The sequence below is a fragment of the Arachis ipaensis genome, chromosome B4 (genome assembly GCF_059453495.1).
Source record: "Arachis ipaensis isolate K30076 ecotype BB chromosome B4, ASM5945349v1, whole genome shotgun sequence".
NCBI classification, from domain to species: Eukaryota; Viridiplantae; Streptophyta; class Magnoliopsida; order Fabales; family Fabaceae; genus Arachis; species Arachis ipaensis.
The window spans coordinates 18,559,084-18,585,838 of record NC_142439.1 but is presented as its reverse complement, the minus strand read 5'-3'; the positions used below and the strand labels follow the sequence as shown (position 1 = coordinate 18,585,838).

At 31.0% G+C, this 26,755-nt stretch overlaps 2 protein-coding genes across 2 annotated transcripts; one reads left to right on the top strand and one right to left on the bottom strand.

Moving 5' to 3' along the window:
• Positions 1-12,632: 12,632 nt before the first annotated feature.
• On the top strand, positions 12,633-17,624 carry LOC107639050 (ubiquitin-like-specific protease ESD4). The gene is made up of 9 exons (XM_016342466.3): positions 12,633-13,789; positions 14,226-14,302; positions 14,385-14,478; positions 14,605-14,703; positions 15,490-15,582; positions 15,677-15,796; positions 16,469-16,572; positions 16,667-16,739; positions 17,117-17,624. Exons 1-9 carry the CDS (start codon positions 12,893-12,895, stop codon positions 17,177-17,179), a joined length of 1,620 nt encoding a protein of 539 aa, XP_016197952.1. The 5' UTR covers positions 12,633-12,892; the 3' UTR covers positions 17,180-17,624.
• A 5,947-nt stretch (positions 17,625-23,571) lies between these two features.
• Positions 23,572-26,510, bottom strand: LOC107637645 (origin of replication complex subunit 5-like). Its single transcript, XM_016341029.3, has 5 exons — positions 26,326-26,510; positions 25,057-25,922; positions 24,559-24,978; positions 23,900-24,215; positions 23,572-23,798 (listed from the first exon to the last, which is right to left on the bottom strand). The coding sequence occupies exons 2-5, from the start codon at positions 25,893-25,895 to the stop codon at positions 23,745-23,747; spliced, it is 1,629 nt and encodes a 542-aa protein (XP_016196515.1). The 5' UTR covers positions 25,896-25,922; positions 26,326-26,510; the 3' UTR covers positions 23,572-23,744.
• Positions 26,511-26,755: the final 245 nt, after the last annotated feature.

Here is a 26,755-nt window from a genome sequence, read left to right as displayed (position 1 = left end):
AAATTACTGCCGTTTGTTTGTGTGGCATGCTGTTTGTGGGTGTCGCTGAGGATTGGTGATGTGGTTGGGCTGTCGGGTTTCTGTGTCGCGTCACTGAGTGAGTCTCTCTGTCTCTCTGTCTAATTGGCGTCACTGTTGCTCCATTTTGCCATGTCGTTAATGTCGCTGGTTAATGCCTTAGTGGTCACAACTCCAACTATGGCTTAGCATTGGTATCCTAAACTGCGAAGAATGAGCCCAGTCACATTCTGCATAGCATCACCGATTATGGCTTCCTCATCCCTTCCACTGATCCGAGCTCCGTCGCATTCTCTCTAACTATTGTGATGTTTCATGCGTTTTGAGAGAGAGGAAAAGAGAAACGGCGCCGTTTTGACACAATATGCTCTAATACCAAAAGACAACGTCGTTTTATCATTGTTGATTTGTCATTTAACGATACATGTGGAAAACGTTAACAGAAACCGTTAACTAATTGACGGAAGGACAAACGCGATTGATTTTAAATCTTTCAAGGATTAATTTGATTAAAAAAATTATTCGGGGACGAAAATGAAGAATGCGTGATCTTTCAGGGACGATTTTGAGTATTAACCCTATATAATAAATATTAAAAATTGTTGTGTTTTGTAGATCTAAATTAAATGTGTAAACTAAAGTTAAATTTAAAATGTATTTTATTTAAAATAATTTGTAGTACAAAAGATTTGGATATTAGAGTTGTATGTACAAAATGACATTTTTATTTGGTGATTTAATTTTTGCATTTGTTTTAGTTGATGAACTTAGTCTTCTTATGCGGCGCTCGTCCTCCTTTTTTTTTATTGGTTGTTGTTAGAGTTGTTACTTTCTTCTTTCTGTGTAAGTTCTTATGAAGGCATGTTCTTTATGAATTATTGAGTTATATGCATGTTCTTTATGAATTATTGAGTTATATGCACTTTCTATTGTGTTGTTTGTTCTATCTTTGCAAGTATGTTCTTCTTCCGAAAATGTGTCATGAATTTATATAGTTTTCTTTCTCCTTAATCTCTTGGTGGGTATGTGATTTTCGTATGATGATATTAGTGTTGGCGAAGTTGGTTCCTATAATCAATGAATAATTTAAATTAGAAATAAAAATGATGTCTAAAATAACTAAAATAAGTGATATTTTTTTAGTATTACCTGTTTTATTTGTTGTAATGGGTGTTAAAATTTAGTGTTTTTTGTTGGAACAAATGTCTTGGTAACAAATGAGAGTTGAAATTTAGTATTTTTTGTTGGAACAAATGTCTTTGTAACAGTGTATTGTTGAGAACTTTCTTTAAGATTAAAATCATTTATATTGACTTCAAATATAAGTGAGGTTGCACAAATTTTTCAATTGAGGTGGTGCTTCAATGTCATTACTTTTCTGGAGTACCATTAAATTTGAAACAGTTGTACCCAACAATTTTTTTGCTTCACCATCAAATAGTACAAAAGTTATTGGACCACTTTGATCTGAAATCTTTAATTGAATTTTGAACCTAAAATAAGTATTGGGTTAGTAACTAATAATTTGATAGATGAAATTATGAAAAGTATATAGAGTTACCTTATTGTTGGATATTGTGGTGTTTGTTTACATGTGCCACAATGTAGTTATCTCCTTTTTCATATGCTTTTTTCATATACTTTTCACATTCAACATAGTTATCTCTATTGAGTAAGTTTGAGATGTTGTATAGTTCGGAAATAAATTTTTTGTGCTAAATTTGATGTAATTTGAAGGAATAGTGATAAGAGACTTATATAAGTAGTTCAAATAGTATGGAATTTGAATATTTGTAACGTAAAATTTACTATGATTAATAATATTATTATGACATTTGTAATATGGATGTTGGGTATGTCTAAAACGAGCACAATAATTATGTGCTTATTGGATGCGCCATATTTATATAAACCATTAGATTTGATTAGATAAAATCAAAGGCTAATATGAAAGAAAAGCATTGATGGACTCTAATAAATATAGAATATCTTAGTACATAAATAAATATTTTAAATGATAATAGTTTAATATAATACTTTAAAGGGTAACAGAATCTTTTATTCTTAAATAATTAAATATAAAACATATAAATACAAAAATATGAGTATTTTTTATTTAATAAGATTAATTATTATGCAAAAATTTTTTATGATATTAAAAAAATTATATTAAAATAAAATTTTAAACTGTAACATAAAAATATAAAATAATTAAAATTTTATTTTATATTACTTGACAAATAATTAGATTATTATATTCAAAATTTATTATCTAACTAATTTTATTAAAGATATTATTATATAATATAATTTTTCATCAAAATATTTTAAAAATATAATTTATTTAAAATATTATATATAATACATGAAAATATTAACCTTTTTATTTTTTTTAATTTTTTTTAAAATAGAATAAATAATATAATTCTAAAAACATGCCTATCATATTACATATTTATTTATATTAGTAAGACCTAAACTAATCAAACTTACGTAATTAAAAATATAAAACATATAAATACAAAAAAAATATTTTAAAAATATTATGACATTTACACTAATTTTTCGTATATATATATATATATTTGGTCGAGTTAGAGAATAAAAAATTTAGCTAAAACAATAAAAAATACTTGAAAATAATAAAAATAAAAAATGATCTTATTATAAATATATAATTTTAAATATTATATATATGAAACTTTAAATATTAATTTTAATAAATAAAAAATATATTTTTTTTATTTAAATATTTTAAATTTTTAATTATGTAAGTTTGATTAGTTTAGATCTTACTAATATAAATAAATATATAATGTGATAGGCATGTATTTAGAATTATATTATTTTTATTCCGTTTTCCTAAAAAAAATAAAAAAGATTAATATTTTTATGTATTATATATAATAATTTGAATAAATTATATTTTTAAAATATTTTTATGAAAAATTATTTAATTTTTTCATTGATATTTTATTTTGTTGTGCTTCTCAAGTTTTAATGTAGTTTTTAATCTTTTTTGAAAATAGATTTTTGATCAAATTCAATTAGGCATAATAACTACTTTGTTTCTATTTGTAAAACAAATGTAACCACTTATTATACTAATATTATTTTGTAGTTTTTCTTCTAATTGCAAGAATACATTTTCTTTACAAAAGAGCTTTATACCGGAGACATTAAAAATATTAAAAATAATACTAAAACGAGAAATAAAATTGTATTTATATTTGTAACAACTAAATGTCCAAAAATTAAAAGAGTATAATATATATCACACAACTAATTTGTTGATTTAAATATAGTTTAAAGTAAATACAAATATATTAAAAAAGATTATTTTTCATGCACATATTATTTATATATTTTATATTTTTAATTACGTAAGTTTGATTAGTTTAAATCTTATTAATATAAGTAAATATATAATGTGATAGGCATGTATTTAGAATTATATTATTTTTATTCTATTTTTCTAAAAAAATTGAAAAAAATAAAAAAAATTAATATTTTTATGTATTATATATAATATTTTAAATAAATTATATTTTTAAAATATTTTGATGAAAAATTATTTTATATAATAATATTTTTAACAAAATTAGTTAATTAATAAATTTTTGAATATAATAATCTAATTATTTGTCAAGTAATATAAAATAAAATTTTAATTATTTTATATTTTTATGTTACAGTTTAAAATTTTATTTTAATATAATTTTTTAATATTATAAAATTTATTGTATAATAACTAATCTTATCGAATAAAAAATATTCATATTTTTGTATTTATATATTTTATATTTAATTATTTAAAAATAAAAGATTCCGTCGTCATTTAAAGTATTGCGTATTAAAATATTACCATTTAAAACATTTATTCATGTACTAGGATATTCTGTATTTATTAGAGTCCATCAATGCTCTCCTTTTATATTAATCTTTGATTTTTATCTAATTAAATCTAATGGTTTATATAAATGTGGCGCATCCAATAAGCACATAATTGTTGTGCTCGTTTTAGACATACCCATGAATGTTTATTACATTGAATCAGTTATTTATAGAAATTAATAAATTAATTATTAGAGTTATAAATTTCTTGTATTGTTTATAATGATAAGATATAATAAATATAAGAATATGAATTTAATGTCTTTGTAAGTTACAAATTTGGTTAGACACTATTAATTTCTAATTATTGTCGTTGGTAATTATTGTATTATTTTTTGTATTTTTTTTTTTTATGATTTGGAAATAATAGATGATTTGATAAATTTTGAGTGGTTGATTCTAAAATTTTGCCAAATAAGCGATATTGCTGACATGACGTTAGTAGAAGAAGAGAAATAGTTTAAAAATAATGTGGGTAAACTTATGTATCTACTTTTATATATTAAAAATAAATAGATAGATTGAAAGACACAATAAAAATTATAAAAAGTCTATATTAACCCCACAATAATTTTTTTCAGAAAAAAATCATTCACCACCACTATCAGTAACCATCCTCTCTACCACCATGCATGGATTCATCATAACATACACCACCAAAAATCAAATTAACAAAATTAGCTAATGTTTTTAAAAAATAATCACTATCTGGGAGTAAAGAGAAAGACAAGAACATTTTTTTAAATAAACAAATAGAAAAACAAAAGGGGACAGAATAGTGCAGAATGACAAAAGGGGGAAAAAGGCAACGAAGGGGAGAGGTGACACAAACAGAAGTCAAAGCCAACAGCAGAGACATAGAGAATCGGCGCGAGCAGGAGATCAACAAAAGAAGTGGAGGAGAAGGTAGAGGCAACAATAGTGACACATCGTGGCAAGCAAAGAAGATGAACGCAGTAGTACTCACAATTGCGTCAATAATGACAACAAACAAGATAAACCCAAATCTGAGAACAAATGGAGGAGAAGAAAAGAGACATAAAGAGTGGGGCCGAAAAAAAAAAGAGGGAAGAAAGAACAACACAAATGTAGCATTTGGTGGAGAGACAGAGATGGAAAGACTGAGATTGAGAGACAGAGACTAAGAGACATGGATTGAAATAAATCTCAGTATTCTATTTGGTGCAAAATGAGAGACAGGAATTGAAACAAGAATGAAACTCTAATTTAATTTGCACAAAGGGTAAAATTAAAATTAATTAATTGAAATGAAAGTATTTTAGGTATAAAATGTTATTAAAGTTTCAGTCTCCATCTCTAAAAATTTCAGTCCCTTGTGTCCCTACTTTTTGGAGGTACTGAAATACTGAAATTTTAGAGACAGAGACAGAAATTTTAGTACCAGTCTCTGAACTAACAAACACGATACTAAGTTTCAGTCTCTCAGTTTCTATCTCAGTACCTCAAAACAAACGCTACCAAAGAGATAGAGGAAAAGAAAGAAGGAGGGTATATCATGCATGGAGGAAGGGAGTAAGGTGAGAAAGAAGGAAGAAGGGTTTGGGTCTCTGGTTAACAAGGGGTAAAAATAAAAATAATTTGTCTTATGTATTGTATCTTCCTGTCTCACCTTTTAAGTTGGTACACAAAATTTGTGTATTTGTATATACTATGTCCATTCGTGTCCTAAAATATTTTGTGTTTTAACTAACCAAATAATATACATTTACTATCGTATTTGTGTCTTTGCTAGACACAGATACTAACCAAACATTACCTTATATCTTATTTTCAATGTCTTATCTTATCATGTTCTCAAAAACAAATACAATCATAATGAATGTAGGGTTAGTTTTTTTTAAGTTAGTATATATATTATATATATTTTTTAATATAATAATAAACTAATTGAATATTGAATCAGATTTCACTCTCCTAAATTCAATACCTAAATTGATTAAAAACAAAATCTAATTACTCATCAAATACAATGTATTTGTTTAGGTGTCATTAAGTTGACAAAAATAAAAATAAAAATAAAAATAAAAATATTAAAAAATCAAAAAAATATTTTTAAAAAATTTATAATTTACATTTTTTTAAAAAAAACTTACATAATAAATAAATAAATAATATTTTTATATTATTGTATCTAAACACAATTGATAAATAAAAAAATCTTTTTATATAAAATATCTAAACATAAAATTATTTTATTTTTTAAAAAAATTAACAATTTTTTTTTTAAAAGCTCATTCAATCAAATTCAATACCCAATATACTCGAATCTATGTGAGTAATGGAGTTATCCATACTCATTTACAGCTCTATGCCTCTCCCCCAAGGCTAAGGCGGAATCCTCCCTCGCTGAATATTAAAAGAAGCACAATCAAACGTTGAAAGATGAATAACAATCTACTTGTTAACTTGTTATAAATATATTTTTTATAGATGCTCTAGATTGTAACTATAATTTAAATTTTAAATAGATAGAATTAGTTATAGATGTAACCTAACTGAGTCATCTAAAAATTGGGTCATTGGCTATAAATAGTCCTTTGTAATATTTTGTGTACAAGATTAATCATTAAATAAAATCATCTTTTATTTTCCTTATTTTCTTTCATCTTTCTTTTCTTTTCAAATTCTAATCTTTATTTTCATAATATATTATTAGCACAAATTCTACTTTAAGACTAGGGCTAAGTAATTATCTTCTCTTTCTATCCATTTTATTCTTCTTTTTTTTTTTTTTTTACATCACAATAATTCTCACAACACGCATACTTCTTCTTTTTTCTTAAACATCATTGCTAATTTTTTTTTTTAATAAGGATCGTACTCAAATATTTTATCCATTACTTAACTATAAATTGATTATCCTCTAAGAACAATGAATCTTTCGTATAAGCATATTCTTTTTCTTTTTAATTCATATGCTGATATATGCATGTCATCATATATGTGATGTTTTTCTTTCCTTGGCTTATCTTTTTTTTAAGAAACTCGTACGCCATTTTTTTCCTTCTTGATGGGTTTCATAACTTTTTTTTTTTAAATTGTTGTTTCTCTTTTCTTCCTATTTTATCTCTTATTTGTTACATTATTATTGTTATTTTGATTTATTTATATTATTTTATCTTTTATGTATGACATTTTATTTAATATTAATATTATTTTTTAAAGTAAATGATAATTAATCATATAGATAATTATTCTTCTTATGATCATAATTATTTCCTGAAATGAATGATAGTTAATCATATAAATAATTATTCTCTGAAGTGAATGATAAATAATTTTTTTAAGGGAACATATATTAAAAATAGTATTCCTTTAAGTGAAGATATAGAATCCGTAATGCTAGTATCATAATTTTATTTACATTCTCATCAATGAATGTATAATTTTAATAATTTATTTTTATTATCTTAAAAAAATAATATATTTTATCAATTTTCTGGAACAAATTGATTTATTTATCTTCTTTTACTTATCCTTTTTTTCTTTTATATGAATTATTAATATTATTATTCTTAGCTATTTACTTATTTTTATTTATTTTTGTTAATAGATCTATCATGTCAAATATGCATAGATTTGAATTTGCCGTTCTTGATTTAACGGAAAATTATTTAAAATGGGCACAAACTCATTTGATATCCAAAAAACGTGGGAATATCATAAAGAAAAAACTAGAATCCTCAAACGAAGATAAGGCTAGACACTTATTTTTCTACGTCATCATTTTTATGAAGAGTTGAAAGTAGAATACTTGACTATTAAAGATCCACAAGAATTATAGACAAATTTAAAAGAAATGTATGAACTCCAAAAGACTGTATTATTTTCTAAAGCTCATTATGAGTAGATACATTTAAGACTGCAAGATTTTAAAACAGTCTGTGAATACAATTATGCACTTTTTAAAATAATTTTTCAACTAAAATTGTGTGGTCTAGAAGTCACCGATGAGAACTTAATGAAAAAACTTTTTTCGCATTCCATGCTTTCAACATGCTGTTACAACAACAATATCATGAAAAGAGTATCAAAAGGTATTCTGACCTAATAGGTTGTCTCCTATTGGCAAAACAAAATAATGAATTGTTAATAAAAAATCATGAAATTCGTCCAACAGGCTCAACCGTTTTTCTGAAGTGGATGCGGCATCTCGTAAACATAAAAGAAACTATGGTAAGAATAACGGTCGAAAGTCGAAACCATGGTCGTGGCCGTGAACGTGGACGTGGCAAATGGAACAATAGGGTTCCTACTCATAGTTAAAAGTGGAATAAATATGAGAAGCGTGTTCCGAGCCATAATGTAAAAATTTTGTGCTATCGATATGGATTAAAAGGTCATTAGTCGCGTATATGCCGTACCCCTGAACACTTTGTCAAGCTATATCAAGAACCTATTAAAGGGAAAGGACAAAACCAAGAGGCCAATTTGACTATATAAAGAAATGAAGTTGAAGCTAATGGTGTTGAAACGGAATTGAAATTCACCGATGATATCTTTGCAGACCTTGATAACATCCTTGACATTAACAATCCATGCAAGTCTAAATTAACTTATTTTGGTGACTCAAGTGATGTTACTCATTTAGATGAATCAAATTTCTTTTAGAAGAACATTAATTATAAATCTATCATTTTTTAAATGTTTTTCTTTCTTTATAGTTTTTTTTCTTTTGGTCGTAGTTTTTATTTATTTTTGAAATTTTTGTATTTTCTATTCATTGATGGTAATTTATTTTTATTTTTTGTAATGAAGATATTGATATTTTTTACGCTTCAATCAAATTTAACAATAAAGTATGTCTCACTGACAGTATTTCAACACATATAATATTTAGAGATAAAAGACATTTTATCTCTCTTGTTACAAAAAAAAATAAATATAAATATGATTGGTCGTAATGCAAAAATGATTGAAGGCTCTGGAAGACCTACTATAGTATTACCTAAAGGAATCAAGTTCTTTATAAATAATGCATTACTATCAAGTAAGTCTCAAGAAACTTATTATATTTTAAAGATATCCGCCAAAATAGATACCAGGAGAAAAATGTGTATTAGAAAAACTACCTACTCTTTCTTCTAGTTTATACTACACCATTATTAACAATGTGGAATCACATGCCATACTAAACCAGAAGTTTACAAATATAAATATATTTACAATTTGGCATGATCCGTTAGGACATCCAGATATAATCATGATGAGAAGAATCATCGAGAATTCATTTGGTTATTCTCTAAAGGAACATAAAATTCTTCAATTTAATGAATTCTCATGTGCTGTTTGTTCTAAAAAAAATTAATTACAAGACCATCACAAGAAAAAATTAGAATTGAATCACTATCTTTTCTGGAATGTATTCAGGGTGATATATGTGGGTCCATTCACTTCCATGTGAACCGTTTAAATATTTCATAGTTTTAATAAATGCATCTTCACGATGATCCCATATTTGTTTACTATCAACTCACAATATGACATTTGCGAGATTGCTAGTTCAAATAATTAAATTAAAAATTCATTTTTCAAACTATGTTATAAAGACATATAAAGACAATACGTCTTGATAATGCTGGTGAATTTAGGTACCAAGCATTTAATGACTATTGTGTGTCAACTGGAATCACGATAGAAAAATCTGTTGTTCATGTGCATATTTAAAATGGTCTAGTAGAATCATTAATTAAATGCCTCCAGTTAATAGCTAGATCATTACTTATAAGAACTAAATTGCCTATTTCAGCGTGAGGTATGCTATTTTACATGTTGCAGCCCTTATACATATCAGACTAACAAGTTATCTTAAATTTTTTCATTACAACTGACTTGCGGTCAGGAGCTAAATATTTTTCATCTTAGGATATTTGAATGTGCAGTTTATGTCTCAATTGTTCTACCACAACACACAAAGATGGGACTCCAAAAAAGATTGAAAAGATATGTTGTTTATTAATTCCCGTCAATTATAAAATACCTTAAACCCACGACGGGTGATTTATTCAAGACAAAATTTTCTAATTGTCACTTTGATGAAATAATTTTTTCAAAATTAGGGGGGAGAAAATAAGGAGTTGAAAAAAGAGATTAATTAGAATACATGGCTGTTGAATTAGTAAAGCAAGATGAGGATTACGAACCAAAATCTATTAAAGAATGCAGACAGAGAGATAATTGGCCACAATAAAAAGATGCAATTCAAGTTGAATTAACTTCTCTTAAAAAATGTGAAATTTTTAGTCCTATAATCAAAACACCTAAAGGTATAGTGGGATACAAGTGAATTTTCGTGCGCAAACGCAATGAGAAAGATGAAATAGAAAAATATAAAGCACGACTAGTAGCACAAGGATTCTCACAAAAACCTGATATTGACTATACGAAAACATATTCTCCTGTGGTGGATTCAATTACGTTAAGATATCTTATTAGTCTGGCAGTGCATAAAAAATTTGACATGCGCCTAATGGATGTTGTTACCACTTATTTATACGGCTCAATTGATAAATAAATTTATATAAAATTTTCTGAAGGATTCAAAGTGCCTGAAACATATAATAATTCTCCGAAAATTTGTTTAGTAACACTTCAAAAATTCTTGTATAGATTAAAACAATCTGGGTTTATGTGGTATAAACATCTCAGTGGATACTTATTGAAAGATGGGTACAAAAATTACTGTGTATGTCCATGTATGTTCATAAAAAAGTTTGAATGTAAATTTGTTATTATTGCAGTATACGTTGATAATTTAAATATCTAAAGAAATTCTAAAAACTGTAGATTATTTCAAAAGATAATTTGAAATGAAAGATCTTGGTAAGACAAAATTTTGCCTTGGTTTACAAATTGAATATTTGAAGGATGGTATGTTCATCCATTAGTCAACTTATACTGAAAAATTTTTGAAAAAATTTTACATGGACAAGACACACCCATTGAGTACTCCAATGGTAGTGAGATCACTATATGTGGATAAAAATCTATTACGACCTTGTGAAAGTAATAAAGAACTTCTTGGACCTGAAGTACCTTACCTTAGTTCTATTGGTATAATAATGTATTTCGCTAATAATACAAGATCAGATATAGCATTTTCAGTAAATTTGCTATCGAAATTTAGTTCTTATCCAACTGAAAGACACTGAAATTGTGTTAAACATATATCAAGATATTCTCAAGGATCTATTGATAAGGGTTTATTTTACTCTAATGAAACAACATTTCAATTAGTTGGATATGTAGATACAGGCTTTCGTTCTGATCCACATAAAGGTGGTCACAAACAGGTTATCTATTCACAAGTGAAGGAACAGCTATATCTTGGCGTTCAACAAAGCAAACCATAGCTGCAGCCTCCTCAAATCATGTAGAAATATTAGCAATTTATAAAACAACTCAAGAATATGTTTGACTTAGGTCAATCACCCAACATGTTCAAGATATGTGTGGTTTACCTTTGAAAAAAATACCAACAGTCATATACTAATACAACTCTACTTGTATACATCAACTAAAAGAGGGATACATCAAAAGAGATAGAATAAAGCATATTTCACCAAAATTCTTCCACTCTCATAATCTTCAACAAAGTGGTGATATAGACGTTTAACAAATTCGTTCCAATGATAATTTAGCATATTTGTTCACTAAAACACTACCTACTTCAACATTTGAGAAGTTAGTATATAAGATTGGGATGCGCTAGCTAAAGAGATATCAAATGATATAATTATCAAGAGGAGTAATACGGGTTGTACTCTTTTCCTTAACTATAATTTTTATCCCACTTCAGATTTTTCTTGGTAGGATTTTTAACGAGGCAGCTAACTAACGTATTATACGAAGGATATCTAAGGGAAAGTGTTATAAATATATTTATTATGGATGTCCTAAATTGTAACCATAATTTATATTTTAAGTAGATAAAATCACTTATAGATGTAACCTAGCTGAGTTATTTAGAAGTTGAATCTTTAGCTATAAATAGTCCCCTCGTAATATTTTGTATACAACATCAATCATTAATAAAGTTATCTCTTATTTTTTCTATTCTCTTTCATCTTCTTTTCCTTCTCTAACTCTAATTTTTTACTTTTATAACACTACTGTCATTATTAGTTTCTCCAAAAAGAAAAGAGAAAAAATTCTAAACGGCCCCTGACAATTACTTCGAAAGACAACGAGATCTTTAAAAATAAATATCCTTTCTGGTCACTGATTTTTACTTTTATGAGACTAATTAGTCTCTTTATCAATATTTTCTGTCAGTATTAACGGAATAAGCCTATATGACAGGTTAAACTGTAAATTTATCCATTAAAAACCAACTAAGATTAATAAATTTTTTTTGTTGAAAATTTCGTTATTTTTTAAGATAATTATCAATACCGTTTAGTTTTTATTTTTATTTTTTATTATTTTTTAAAATATATTAACTAAATTTATTGTGTAAAACAAAAAATATTAATAATTTTTAAATTTTTTAATTATAAAAATTAAATAAAAAATATATTAATAATTAACGTGTCACGTAAATATATTTTAAAAAATCATTAATATAAACACTAATCAATTTTATGAAATTAAATATCAAAAATAAAAAAAAATAATTTTTTTTTATTTAATGAAGATATGTTTTGGATATTCATGTCACTCAAAAAGATATGTTTTGGATATTCACAAAAGAAAAATTCAGAGTACGAAACACACACATGACATGAGACTCGAGAGTCGAGACACTCTCCGTACTCGTAGCACACTCGCGAGTCAACCTACGAACTATGGTCTAGGGTTTTTCTTTACCCCCCAACCCTCCAATTAGGGAAAAAAAAAAAAAAAAAAAGAAAACCCTGATTCCCAAAATTGCACGACAGGACATGCTGCTTGTTCAACTTATTCATCCTATTCTTCTTCTTCTTCTTCTTCTTCTTCAGTCGTTCCTTGTCATCGATCAATGGGTATCATGACCACCACTCACCGCAAGCGCACCCAAGAATGCATGAACTTCCCCCATTTTCAATCCCACCAGATTCCCCAATCTCCCATTCCCTCTATTTCTCATACTAAGCGACCTAAATTATCACCTTCAATTATACCCACACCTACTCCCGCCACCCGACCCATTTCCACCGCCACCACCGCCACTGGTAACCGGATCTCCCGGTACCCTGAGCCCAAGGGGCCCTTCCGCAGGGAGGTTCACGCTCCTTGCAGGCCCAATAAATTCGTTTTTTCGGGCTCCAGGGCTGCTAGGGTTACCGCATATTCGCATCGGAACGACGAGCACATCGGTGACGACGACACCGACGACGGCATGGGAAACTTTTTGGCGCGAAGCTACGGGATTGTGAAGCAAGCGCTGTATGATTTCACTGGGAAGGGGAAGAAGGAGGTGGTGGAATTGGACGCTGATGAGCGCGGGCAGGACGAGGCTTCGGAGGATTTGAGCGTTCGGGAGGTTGAGAATGTCGAAATTGGGGGTGAAGGGAGGTCGCTGGTGGCGGACAAGAGGTGGATTGGGAATGATGCAGTTGTGGTTGAGGTGCCGGAGGTGGAATTCGTAGATGCTAGGGCTGGGGACGGGAGGAAGTCAACGTCGACGGTGGTGGATTCGGAGTTGACTAATAGTGGTTTGAAGATGGTGGAAAATGATGCTGCAGGGATGGGTTTGGCTGCTCTGATCCGTGAGCATGAGCAGAACCCTGAAAATGTTCATCTTTATAAGAAGTTGCTTCTGGCAGCTGGCAGAAGAGACGACAAACTCGGGTGGCTGAGCTTTGAAATTGAGCGGAACGAGAAAAAGATAGCTGGATTCGAATTGTTGCGGCCGAAGAAGGCAGAACCAGTTGAGGTGATGAACATATTGATAAAACTGACCCATTTTGTCGTTGATGCCTTGTTTCTTACAGACTGAGAGTCTCTGAAATGGGAGTGAAATTTGGGGAGAATTTTTCATGAACTGTTTCATGTGTGAATTTACACATGAATTTAGTCCATGAAGAATTCTTCCTCATTCTTTATCCCATACCAAACTCACCATGAGTAGTAGTGTTTTGTTGTTTTTGTACTTATGTTGTCAATTTTTAGTAGAACTGTGTTTCAGTCTATGGCCTAGGTAACCTTTATAATTTCGTAGTTTGACATCCTTGGGCTAGCAAGCTTTTGTGATGGAGCTGGCCCTTAATTCTAGTGAAATGCTTGTGGGCGCTTAGCGTTTGTGTTGGTTAAGGGATGAGAGATTCTATAAATGTTAATGTAATTTACACTATTGTTTGCATGACTTTCAGGAAGTACCACGTGAACCATTTCTCGCACTTACAGAGGAAGAGGAAGATGAGGTTGCAAGTGCCTTTTTAGCCAACCGGTATGCTTCGATGATTATGCTATGTCTTGTCATGAAAAAGCTTAATCTGTACTCTTAGCTTGTTGTGGGCTTGTATCTGCAGAAGGAAGATCTTGGTTACACACGATGAATCCAACATTGAGATAAGTGGAGAAAAGTTTCAGTGCCTTAGGCCAGGTGCATGGTTGAACGATGAGGTGATCTTGTTTGCTTATTACATGTTTTTCCTTTTTGAGAGGAAAGAGACTAATTTTATACCTAACTGTATCATGATTTGATATTTTTGTGATATGAAATTTTATAGGAGTACCTTAATGTTGCAGGTGATAAATTTGTACCTTGAGTTGCTGAAAGAGAGGGAGAAAAGAGACCCACAGAGGTTTCTTAAATGCCATTTTTTCAATACATTTTTCTACAAAAAGGTATAATAGATTCTATTACAAAATAAATTTCAATCTTTAATTGACTACTGTCGACTACATTCTCTATAAGATGAGGCCATTTTATCCTCTTCGTGCATTGGTTTCTGTTGACCAAGGATTATTGTTGTCTAACTCCTGTTTCAACCCGAATTCATCTTATTCCTATATAGTTTATTGATTTATGCCAAAACCTTGATAGTTTTACACGAATATAGGTCTCTGTCATCTTTGTGTGTTTTTAGTGTTTGTGCATGCCGTGATACTAGGGATGATAACCTCGAAACTTTCGGGCTGAGATTAATATTTTCCTTATTCACAATTGGACAGAGGTAGTCTATTTATATTGTTGGACCCAATAGTGAATTAGCGATGAATATTTTAGTCAGTTCCTGGAAATAGCATCACTGCTAATTATCGAGCACCTGAACAAAGACTTCAAATTTGACTTCTCATTAAAATTATTCAAATATTCATCACCATTTCCAGCATTTCCCCAAGGAAGAACAAATGGTTATTTGTTAATAGTTTCCTGACATTGAGACCATGGAACCCTTTGGGTGTAGCTCTTCCTTGAATCCTGTGTAAAACATGATGCTTTGAACTGGACTGCCTTTTTTTATTGAGGCCTGGTATTGTGATCCTTTGGGCCACTATATGCAGTGTCGTTACTGGAAAATCTGGCACTGAACTGGTTTGCATATGATATCCAGTTTATCTATGTTTATAATTTGTCATTTATTCATATGGTCAGATATTGATGCTTTTGATTTTCAATGTTAATTGCAGCTAATAAGTGGCAGGAGTGGTTATGATTTCAAATCTGTCAGAAGATGGACCAGCCAAAGGAAATTAGGATATGGTCTAATTGAATGTGATAAAGTAATTATATTGAAACTAAATTTTCAGTTTCTCTATCTTACTGCAGGTTGATTTGATTTTCATGCTGGTCTCTAATCTAATTTGTTGTTACCAGATTTTTGTGCCTATACATAAAGAGATCCACTGGTGCTTGGCTATTATCAATAAGAAAGATCAGAAATTCCAGTATCTTGACTCATTGAAAGGAATGGACAACCAAGTGCTGAAAGTACTGGTAAAGTTTCAGTTTGCTCTGTGTAATTTAACTGCAAATTTCATATTCCAAGCTGCATACTGCTAAAAGTGCTAATAAAAGGTATCAAATGTGAATGTAATCCAGACATGTTCATTGATTTTATTTTTTGCGATGATTTCAACTGGTAATTTTGAACTTCTGGTTCTGCTTAAGTTTGGGTTCTGCCTAGAGTTCTCTGTTTGTTGGAAATCTTGAGCCATCTTTATTATTCAGTACATGCATATTAGAATCTGAGTGAAAGTGACATATGTTATCTTGCTCATCAAAACAAGCCTAATGTGAAGCTGGTTGTTGATGCAAACATAAATATGTTGCCTAAGATGCAGTTGGATGTGTGTAACAACGTGTTTATCTACTAGGTGTGCTTGTGAGGTCAGAGATCAAATTCGTATGCAGTGCTTTAGTCAAGTAACTAACAATAAAATCAGGTGGATTTGGAGGAAATGTAAACAATGATAAAAATGATAAATAGAATGTAGGAAAGAGATTGAGAGATAACCAAGAAAAGTAAAGAAATGGATAGCTTATAAGTTAGAAGGTCATTACAATAGAGGTCTTGCATCATTCAAGACGGGAGAGGCAATGTTTTTTTTTTTTTTTTTTTTGTCTATCAGCCAAATAAGAAACTTACAAAAGATGTACATGTCCCAGGCTAGATATTATGTGGACGAGGTGAAGGACAAGACCGGTAAAGACCTAGATGTGAGTTCTTGGGAAAAAGAATTCGTTGAAGACCTTCCTGAGCAAGAGAATGGGTTTGTATTCTAATCTTCTGTGAACAGAGCATATTGACATCACTGTTTTATTTTGGTGTATTATTCTCTAAGCAGCAGTTTCTATTTTGAATAGGTATGATTGTGGGGTGTTTATGATCAAATATGCCGACTTCTATAGTAGAGGCCTGGGGCTGTGTTTTAACCAGGTAGGATGTGGCGTTCCATTTGTAGGGGTAAAACTATTTGTCTCGGTTTTGACCGGTTTCTATTTCTTTTTTCTCTTAAGTCAATAAATAACTAAAACCATTTGTCTATGTTCAATAAGGACAGAAATTTAATTGCTTAAGATCTTCCAAAATTAATTGTTCAGTAGTTCTTTCTTTGTCGTCTAGTTGGTGTGCTCTGTAAATTGTCCATGGTTTGACAAAGTTAATCAAATACCAGTGTTTTCTGCACTGGAACCTACTTAAAACTTTTAATGAATGCTCATTTTGAACCTCAAGAGATTGGCAGAGGATGCTTTTCTATGTTTTAGAATTTCTTTCATATTATTTCAGAATTGAATTTCTCTTTCCGTTTGTAGGAACATATGCCCTACTTCCGCCAGAGAACAGCTAAGGAGATCTTGAGATTGAGAGCTGAATAAGCAAAGGAGACAGTGACTTCTCATAAGTAATCAGATGCGCTATTGCCCCCACCAAAGCTGGATTTTGAGATTCAGAAGGCCAGTAATATCTATTTTTGCAGCACATGTTGATGAAGGATTCTTCATTCCTGTGTTAATGATAGCCATTCTAGAGTTGGAGCATTTCATAGCTTGCTGACCATAAATATGGTACAAGTATCCGGGTAGAGCCTGTCTACTAGTGTAGAATGCAGTAGGATGTATATGCTATTTTTACAAGTGTGAATCATTTAGTTGAAGATGAGGCATTATTTTTAAGGCTTAGGTGTTAGTCGTGTAATGGTAAATATGCTTCCCAATTTTGGATGTGGTTTTGATACTGAAGATCATCGACTTATTTGCTTCTATCCTGTCTTGCACCTTTTTTTGAAAAAAAAAAATGATATGGCTTTTTTATTCCTTTTCATATGTGAAGCGAATTCATAGGAAGAAAAGTAATCATTGTTGCGTTGGTTTTGATTATGAAAGGCTATGTGTTGCACCATTTTTAATGAGATTAGAAAACTAAGGATTGGTGTTTTAGATTTGAAGAGGTTTTGTAGACTATTCCTTGATTTTGATTATGTTGAGCCTCAGCTTATAGTATGTTAACAATCATATCTATATTTTATGAAAATTGATACCAAGGAAATTCTATAATCAAATTCAAGTAATAACATATAGATTGCTTATAATTTTGTTATATAAGAATATTATAGTAGAGCAATACAACAATATGATAAACCTCACTGAGAGCAGAAAAAAAATTCTCAACGCATAAAGCTAAATGTTGACGGCTCAGTCATCCAACCCACTGGTTCTGGAACTTGCGGCGGCCTCTTTTGTCTTTTGTAGTGGAGATGGTAACCTCGTGGCGGGCTTCATGAAGAAAATTGGAAGAATCACAATAACATTTGCAGAAATTTGGGCCATCTACACCGGAATAAAGCTAATAGTGGAGTTGGGAATCAACAGATTACAGATAGAGACTGATTCTTCCTGTGCGTTGAAATTAATTGACGGGTCATCTAGTAGCCACCATCATATGCTTTTTCTTATTAGGGCCACTGAGGATCTCCGCAGCAAAATGACTTGTGTCGTTTAAGCACGTATTTCGCGAAGCTAATTTCTGTGCTGATGCACTGGCAAAGCAAGCTCAGTCAATCTCGACTGATCTTCTTTGTTTTACAACTCCATCCCCTTTCCTGATGCCTCTCCTTGCTGATGACAAAGGTAGAAGGAAGAGTGTGAGAGTGGTGCCAACGTAGTTGACTTTTGTTTTGGGCCTTTGGCCCTCCTTTTTAATAAAAAAAATATTATAGTAGATATCATTCTGCTTTGAAAACAAGCATATATATCTTCCTTTCAACTTGAATATTATTTCTTGTAATAGTTTTCACAATAATTAGTAAGGTGGTCTATGCTACTATAATTATTCAACTCATTTTATAATAGTTCTCACAATAATTAACAAGGTGATCTCTATAACTAAAATCCCTTAATAGTCTTTATTATCTTCTACATTATTCAATTCATATTTTTTAAAACATATAATTCACATGCATATACACACATTAGAGGCAATATTTGAAGTTATAATGATACTGACAAATGTTAAAGAATATTAGAGTCTCTTAAAAAAGTGATGGTAAAGAGGGGATACTCTACTATACAGATTGAGGTTGTATAGAGAGAGAATTAAATTTCTTTTATAGTTATTTTTTATTATTTTATTAATATTCAAAATGTGAGTCATAATATTTTTAATCTCTCTTTCATCACATAAAAAGAAAGATCTATAAACTTATATTTTTACCATATAATTCACCTAAAGAGGATGATAAAGAGGATGAGTTATAAAATGAAAAAATGTTATATAAAATTACTATAAAAATAATTGCTAGCTTAAAAAACTGACTTTTGAACGGATTCAAGTAGTCAATCAATGTTATTTTATTGTATTTTAATATTTATATTTTCATTTTATCCAATGAAAATGCAATTTATTTACTTATCAAAATAATTGATAATATAGATATATGAAGTTTTAATTTTTGAAATAAAAATTAATAAAGATACTATATTTTGTGTGTTCACTTGCATAAAATATATATTAAAATATAAAATACACATTAAAATTGAAATAACAAGAATATTTATACACAAATATACAATAATTAATTTTTTATGTATATAACATTTGTAGTAAAGATAATCTTTGATATTATATAAATAATTACGAATCTTAAAATGTTCATGGAATTATAATGTATATTTTCATGTGATTAAACTTTTATTATTTTAAAAAATATTTTTTCATTCATATCCATAGTTATGTATTTAAAATTATTTTATAATATTTATTAATTACTGCTATCATTTATTTGAATTCGTGCACAAAGCGCAAGTCTTATTCTAGTTAGAATAATGTTAGGCGTGGTTTTGTGGTTAAGAAATATGATTTGCATTTTTATACGAACAAAAAACACAGCTTCGATATTACAACTTACATAAAAAAATTTTAATATTATCAGAAAGTTTACATAAAAAATTATGAAGTTAGAATTTTTAATGTATCTTTTATGTATTTTTAAAATAAAGAATAAAGTGACAAATAAATTCTTAAAGATTTATATTTTAGATAGATTAATTCCTAAAAAAAAAAGTACTAATAAAATAAGGGAAAAGCTCAGTATACAAGCGATTAGGGCTTGTAACTATTACAAGTTCATTAACGCCTAATCCACTAAAACGCGTTGCAACTCCTACGTCACTTACACGCGCTATACAAAGATCCCGCGTTTGTATAACTACCAAATTTAAAAGATTTGTTTCCTTCTTTGTTTTCCTTCTTTCCAAATTTCATCGTTCTTCTTCTCGCGCGTCTTCCCCTGGTTTTTCGATCGTTCTTTTCTTCTCCTTTCTCATTGGTTTGTTCTTCGTCATTGACGTTAGTTCTTCTCTCTGTAACTCCAGTTTCGTTTTCTTTTCGATTTTCTGGTTTCTGAAATCAAAGTTTGAACTCGTTTTGAAGATAATAGATGATTCAACCTCAGATTGTCAGCTGAATCAGGGCGAAGTGGAGCACAAATAGGAAGGAAAACGAGATTAAGAATCAATTGATTACATGTAGCAAAGAGGAAAAATGAAACCCTCATAGCAAAGACTCATTTGATAGGAATTGGAATGATTTTCTGCTAAATTTTGATCTTGTGGACAACAAGTGGCTTTCAGGTAGTGTTAGGTTAAAATCTGCAGCAGAGGTGTAAATTTAATTTTTTATCGGGTGTATTTATAGTCTGTGTTTGGGTGTATTATGCAGATCTCTATGCAGACCGTCATATATGGGTTCCAATCTATTTGGAATTCTGGATCACCACTTCATATTATAGTACCTGTAAATCAGACATTTTGAATACACCAGAGAGAGTTTAATTAATTTTGGTCTTGTGGACAACAAGTGGCTTTCAGGTAGTGTTGGGTTAAAATCTGCAGCAGAGGTGTAAATTTAATTTTTTATCGGGTGTATTTATAGTCTGTGTTTGGGTGTATTATGCAGATCTCTATGCAGACCGTCATATATGGGTTCCAATCTATCTGGATCACCACTTCATATTATAGTACCTATAAATCAGACATTTTGAATACACCAGAGAGAGTTTAATTAATTTTGGTCTTGTGGACAACAAGTGGCTTTCTGGTAGTTCTGGGTTAAAATCTGCAGCAGAGGTGTAAATTTAATTTTTTATCGGGTGTATTTATAGTCTGTGTTTGGGTGTATTATGCAGATCTCTATGCAGACCGTCATATATGGGTTCCAATCTATCTGGATCACCACTTCATATTATAGTACCTGTAAATCAGACATTTTGAATACACCAGAGAGAGTTTAATTAATTTTGGTCTTGTGGACAACAAGTGGCTTTCAGGTAGTGTTGGGTTAAAATCTGCAGTAGAGGTGTAAATTTAATTTTTTATCGGGTGTATTTATAGTCTGTGTTTGGGTGTATTATGCAGATCTCTATGCAGACCGTCATATATGGGTTCCAATCTATCTGGATCACCACTTCATATTATAGTACCTGTAAATCAGACATTTTGAATACACCAGAGAGAGTTTAATTATGGAAAAAAAAATTTACTTATAATTGGATCAAATATATTTACACCATGTGTTCAATTTCTTACAAGAGTATATAACAGTTACATTAATCAGTGACAATATCATTAGAATCTATCTGACAAAATGGACTCAATAACAATGAGGATGGCCTGAACAGTCTTATTGCATCACTTCTCCTCGCTCATATTTCTGAATTTCTCACTCAACAGATGGGTTGCACACTTTAGGTCCTTGATTTGCTGTAAACAAAGCAAAATTAGAGTTAGATATATTTCTATTATGAAAAACTGATTTGATCGAAGACATATATTTGTTCTTACATTTTTTTCAGCTTGGTTTCTGCCTGTCATTTTTTCTGAAATGAAAAATACACCCATAGATATCAGTCAGATATCACTCAAATACACCCAAATGATTACAGAAATACACCCAAAAGATTACAGAAAATACACCCAAACGGTTACAAGAATTCACCCAAACCAAAATTCGTTGAAGTACATCTTATGCATAATTCAGAACTCTTTCTCTTTCTCCTCCTCATCTTCTGCTGCTTCTTCTTCTTCAAAAACGATTTTACCATGAAAAATCGAAAAAAAAAAGAGAAAACAGAGAGAAAAGACGTAAATGAAGAAGAAGAAAAAGAGGAAAACGAGGAAGAAGAACGTGCAGAAACGAAAGAAAAGGAGAAGAAGAAGAGTAAGAGGAAGAAGAACGTGCAGCAAGAAAAAGAAAAAGAATTTTAGAAACCATGAAAATAGAGGAAGAGGAAGAGGAAGAGGAAGAGGACGAAGAGGAACCGATTGAGTGGGGCGCGTGTAGTTACGCTCCATTCAAAACGAGAAGAGGAAGAGGAAGAGGAAGAGGAAGAGGAAGAAGACGAAGAAGAAGAAAAAGAGAAGAAGAAGAAGAAGAAGAAGACGAAGAGGAACCGATTGAGTGGGGCGCGTGTAGTTACGCTCCATTCAAAACGAGTTAATGCGCGTGTTAATGAAGTTTGGGCTGATAACTTGTAAAACTTGTACGGCCTTTTTACTTGTATGTGTAGCAGGCCCCATAAAATAATAAGTATGGACAAGTTAGTTCAAATTAAGATCTTCTACTTTTAAAGCTAATTTAAAAGTATTCTTGAAAATTTTATTGATATTTTTCTAGGGACTAATTTATTCGAAAAGTAAATTCTTAGGAATGTATTTGTCACCTTACTCAAAATAAAAGATCTAAAACTTTCTATTAACAATAAATTTAACAAGTGCGTTATTTGTAAAATCCAAAATGGTAAAAAAAAAGGCAGTTGTTAATTCGATTTTGTTGTATTAAAAGTTTTCTTTTCCACCAAAAAATTGTGTTAAAGAAACATTAGACATAGTAATCTTTGCAGAAATAAATCGACTCTACAGAAATTTGACTTGTCTATACCGCAATTGAATGTCAATTTATTCCTTTATAATTTCCTTTTTGACCTAATCACCACTGATGCCAACCCTAATTATGTTACCCCAAATCCCTTGTGAACGCCAATTGAGAAGCTAAGGTAATGTGGACTCATCAAGAAAAAATGAACGAGTCAAAGAATCTGTTGTTAGTAGAAGACGAAGGCGTTGTTCTTTAATATTCTAATAGCATGATAGGAATTTAGAATTTTAGGTAAACTACAGATTTTGTCTTTGTTTCGGAAAAGTTTCAAAAAACAAGGATAAAAGTATACTTTACCCTCTAACGAGGCATGAGTTTGAATAATACGTTAAAATAAAGGCAATAGGAGCCTTTGAATAGTTCGTAAAAGACTAAAAGCAAAACCATTTTATATGAAGCAATTCAGTAATAAGGTAAATGAACGGGCTTGCCTGTCCTCCCCGCCAAAAGCTCACCCTGTGGTCCCAAATTTCTACCCCGCTTCGCCTAATGGCGGAATGGAAGGTTAACGGGCCAAGCCCACCAATGGTTTTTTTTTAACTATAAAATATTAAAAAATATATAATTTCACAAATATTTATAAACTTATAATAAAGTCTTTATAATTCTAAATATCTAATAAACATAATCATTAACCAAGTTTTTTGAAGCTTGGCGGGTAAGCTCGCACCACCCCGCCAAAACCCATCAAAACCCGCGGGTTAGGCGGTGCGAGTTAAGCGAGCTTTTTTATGATAGCGGTCTTAAATTTCTAGCCCAGCCCGCTTTTTTTTTGCGAGTTACGCAAGCCGGACCGACGGGTTTCGGCCCATTTGCCATCCCCTAGGTGAAACTGGTCTAACTAAGCATCGCCTTTTGCATTTGATGTATTCTGTCAAGAAAGAAAAATTAAAGAAAATAGTAAAGGGGGTCCAACCATCCTGCTACATTTGGTTTGAATTCAACATACTCTTCCTCAGATCAGAAAAAAATTCATAACCAAGCTTTGTGAAGCATCAATATCAAAGATCGCTAGGTTCTTTTGTACAAGTAACTTGATAAAGGGAACTTAAGGCTCCTTGCAACCTGCTTGAACATTGAACAACAATGAAAAATATTGTTCTTTATTTCAAATCTCACATAACAAAGAATTCTGTTGGAGCATTAAGCGGGAAAGTGAGGTTTACCTTCAAAGCCAAGTCTTCTGATATACTTGACCGATACCGAGTTGAGCCTTCAATTGGACAGCTTCTTCCTTTAAATATAAATTTAGCATTGCAGAGGCTGGATAGCTGCAAGAGAACATCAGACATCAGATCGCCACAGGCACCTTCAACTCCTAGTCCGAAACCATTTTGTTCTTCCTCATTGGATGGATCATCTGCAACCGATACAATACACTGAAAGATGGCTAGCAACCTCTCCAATGGGAAACTTCCAGGTCCTTTCATTAGTAGCTCCTCTTCTAGACTTTCCTTCTTTTCTGGCACCTTCTCAGAGGGCCTGGACGCAAAAAAGAACAGAGACTACGAAGTTAAACATGCATTGCTCGAAAAAGAGACAGAACAAAAGCAGAGTCGTACTACAGATTGAGACCTAATTTTTGTAAATTAGGCATCAACTAACAATTCCAATCAAATACACAATAGTCTTTTTTAAATCCTTCACAGAAAGACAATAATAGAACAGAAAATAAGTAAACAGAAAAATACAAAGAATGGGCTTCATTCAAGGTGATAAAAATATATATACTGAAGGTTGTAACCAGAGTACTAGTCTCAGAAAATTGTGTTCATACTATTTGTTACCAGCAGGCATAATTTTGGGATTAAATCACCATACTTACTTCCTCTTTCGCTTTCGGTTATCAGAACCTCCTTTGGAATCGAAAAGTGAAGCATCAAGAGTAGCTGGGTTTCTAGAAGCAAGAAATGCTGAAATAAGGAGATATTTTGCACTAGTAGACATGTGAAAATCTAGCTTGGCAACTTCTTCACAGTGCTCCAATTTCCTTGGAGTCCCCTTCTGTTTTGTCTCTTTAGAGCTCTCGACTTTTGACAAAGGAAGAGATGAAACCTTAAATATCTCATTTAGAGAGGAGGAGACATGACGCATTATATGACTGAATAGCCTTCTCTTCATGTCTTCATTAGGAACGATGCTTTTATTGCTTAAAGGTTCACAATATTTTTCATATAGTGGCTTGAAGGCAGTGGACAATTCATCGATCTGCCTAGTAATTCTAAAGAAAGGCCTTAGAGCTACACTACAAAAGAAACAAAAGTTCACTATGAGATCATGTAAAGCTGAAAATGAAAAGTGATGTAGTTTTAAAATGTCTTACTCCAGAAATGAGGAATATAGCTTCGGGTTCGCTTGGTTTCTCAACAATATTTTACGAATATCAGCTTCTACATAATCAGGAAAGTATACCGGGATAGGCTCCACATAACCCATGTTAGAGTAAAAGGTATCTGGAGAAGAATTGCTGATAAAAATCAGACCTACCTCAGGCATCTTTAGCATATCATAAAGATTAAACAGCAAGGGCAATATAGTAGAGCTCTTATCCCACTCCCTAACAAGCTGAAAATTGTCGAATACCAGGTAGATCATGTTTCCGATTCCACCTTGCATCGTCTTGCTTGACATCAACTTCTCAGACTTCTCCTTTAGATCGTTTATGGCATTTGTCAATGCCTCCCGAAGAAAATTAACAAAATCCGATGGTCTCTCACAGCGCTTTGCATTTGAATAGCCATTGGCAGCACTTCTTCTATGGAGATGTAGTTGATTTAGAATAGATTCAAATAAGATACGCGGATTATAACATGTCCTGCAGCTAGAATAAACAAGTGGCCTGTTGAGATGCCTGAATAGTTTAAGAATGATACTAGTTTTTCCAGTGGAAGCACCTCCATACACAAACAAAGGGAGCGTAGGAGTGTTCAATGGTCCCAAAAGGTGCACAATCTCACGAATCTGGCTATTTCTACCGGGAAAATTAGAAAGCAAGTCATCCAGGCTAACAGGTTCCCCTCCAACTAAAAGATCATTGATTGTTTGCGGTTCAAGGCTATTCACTTTAACAGAAGATACATCATTTGAAGTCGATGCCCAAGATGAAGTTGAAGACCTTCTTGTTCTTCTGGGAATTTGTGGTGCTTCTTCCTCTTTATCCATGTACTTTAGGTGCTAAATACCCTTAACCTGTGGTCAATGATGGAAATTATGGAATCATCAATTAGAAATTAAATTAAAAACTAAAAAACAAAAGTATATTGTATCCAAGTCAATGCAAACATATCTCGTCAACAAAACCCTAATCACTACACTAATCAGATACATAAAGTATTATCAGGTGACAAGCAAAAGAGGACAAAAGATTTACTTTGAGTGATTTTATTTCATTTTAGGGTGTTGGGTTCAGTTTTTAACAAACTCATTGGTCTTTCTCTCTATGCGGTTCAAAGCTCAGCATTTGTTTAATATGAAGAAAACAAGGTGTGGTGACAACAATGAGCAAAAATACATGTACAAATTGAAGAGAACAAAGATGCAAAGCAACAGTTATAAAATCAAACAAATGAAGCATCTTCTAAACATCACTTACCAGTAACAAGAAGCAACCCTCTTTCACTTGAACTGAAACAAGAAACGCTGCCGCCAAAGAAGGAACTAAAACGGACCACAATGGTAAGAGGTGGTGACCGGTGATCGGTGATGGAAGGTGCAGGCAGCACAACCAAAATGTTGTTGCTCCCTGTGTGCCCTGTGTCCTGTGTGGGCTGTGGCATTAGTAGAGTGTTTTATTCAATGTAAAGCACTAAAGACTAAGAGCTTGTTTGAAAGCATTTAGTGCTAATTTCAGTAATTTGGATTGATTTTTTTTTAATTTTAAACTTTTTTTTTTTTTGAGAAAATGATAAATACATCTTGACTTTATGATTATATTTTGAGTAAATTATTATTTTTGTCCCTAAAGTTAGTTTTAAAATTGTCCTAACGTTTCAATCGTCCTATTTAAGTCTCTAACGTTTTAA

Excerpts from the sequence above, each read along its gene's own strand:
- LOC107639050 (XM_016342466.3), top strand. The coding sequence starts at position 12,893 with ATGGGTATCATGACCACCACTCACCGCAAGCGCACCCAAGAATGCATG. Across the intron at positions 13,790-14,225 it reads AGAAGGCAGAACCAGTTGAG|GAAGTACCACGTGAACCATT; the intron begins GTGATGAACATA and ends CATGACTTTCAG. Across the intron at positions 15,583-15,676 it reads GTCTAATTGAATGTGATAAA|ATTTTTGTGCCTATACATAA; the intron begins GTAATTATATTG and ends TGTTGTTACCAG.
- LOC107637645 (XM_016341029.3), bottom strand. The coding sequence starts at position 25,895 with ATGGATAAAGAGGAAGAAGCACCACAAATTCCCAGAAGAACAAGAAGG. Across the intron at positions 24,216-24,558 it reads AACCGAAAGCGAAAGAGGAA|GCCCTCTGAGAAGGTGCCAG; the intron begins GTAAGTATGGTG and ends TTTTGCGTCCAG. Across the intron at positions 23,799-23,899 it reads CAGAAGACTTGGCTTTGAAG|GTTGCAAGGAGCCTTAAGTT; the intron begins GTAAACCTCACT and ends ATGTTCAAGCAG.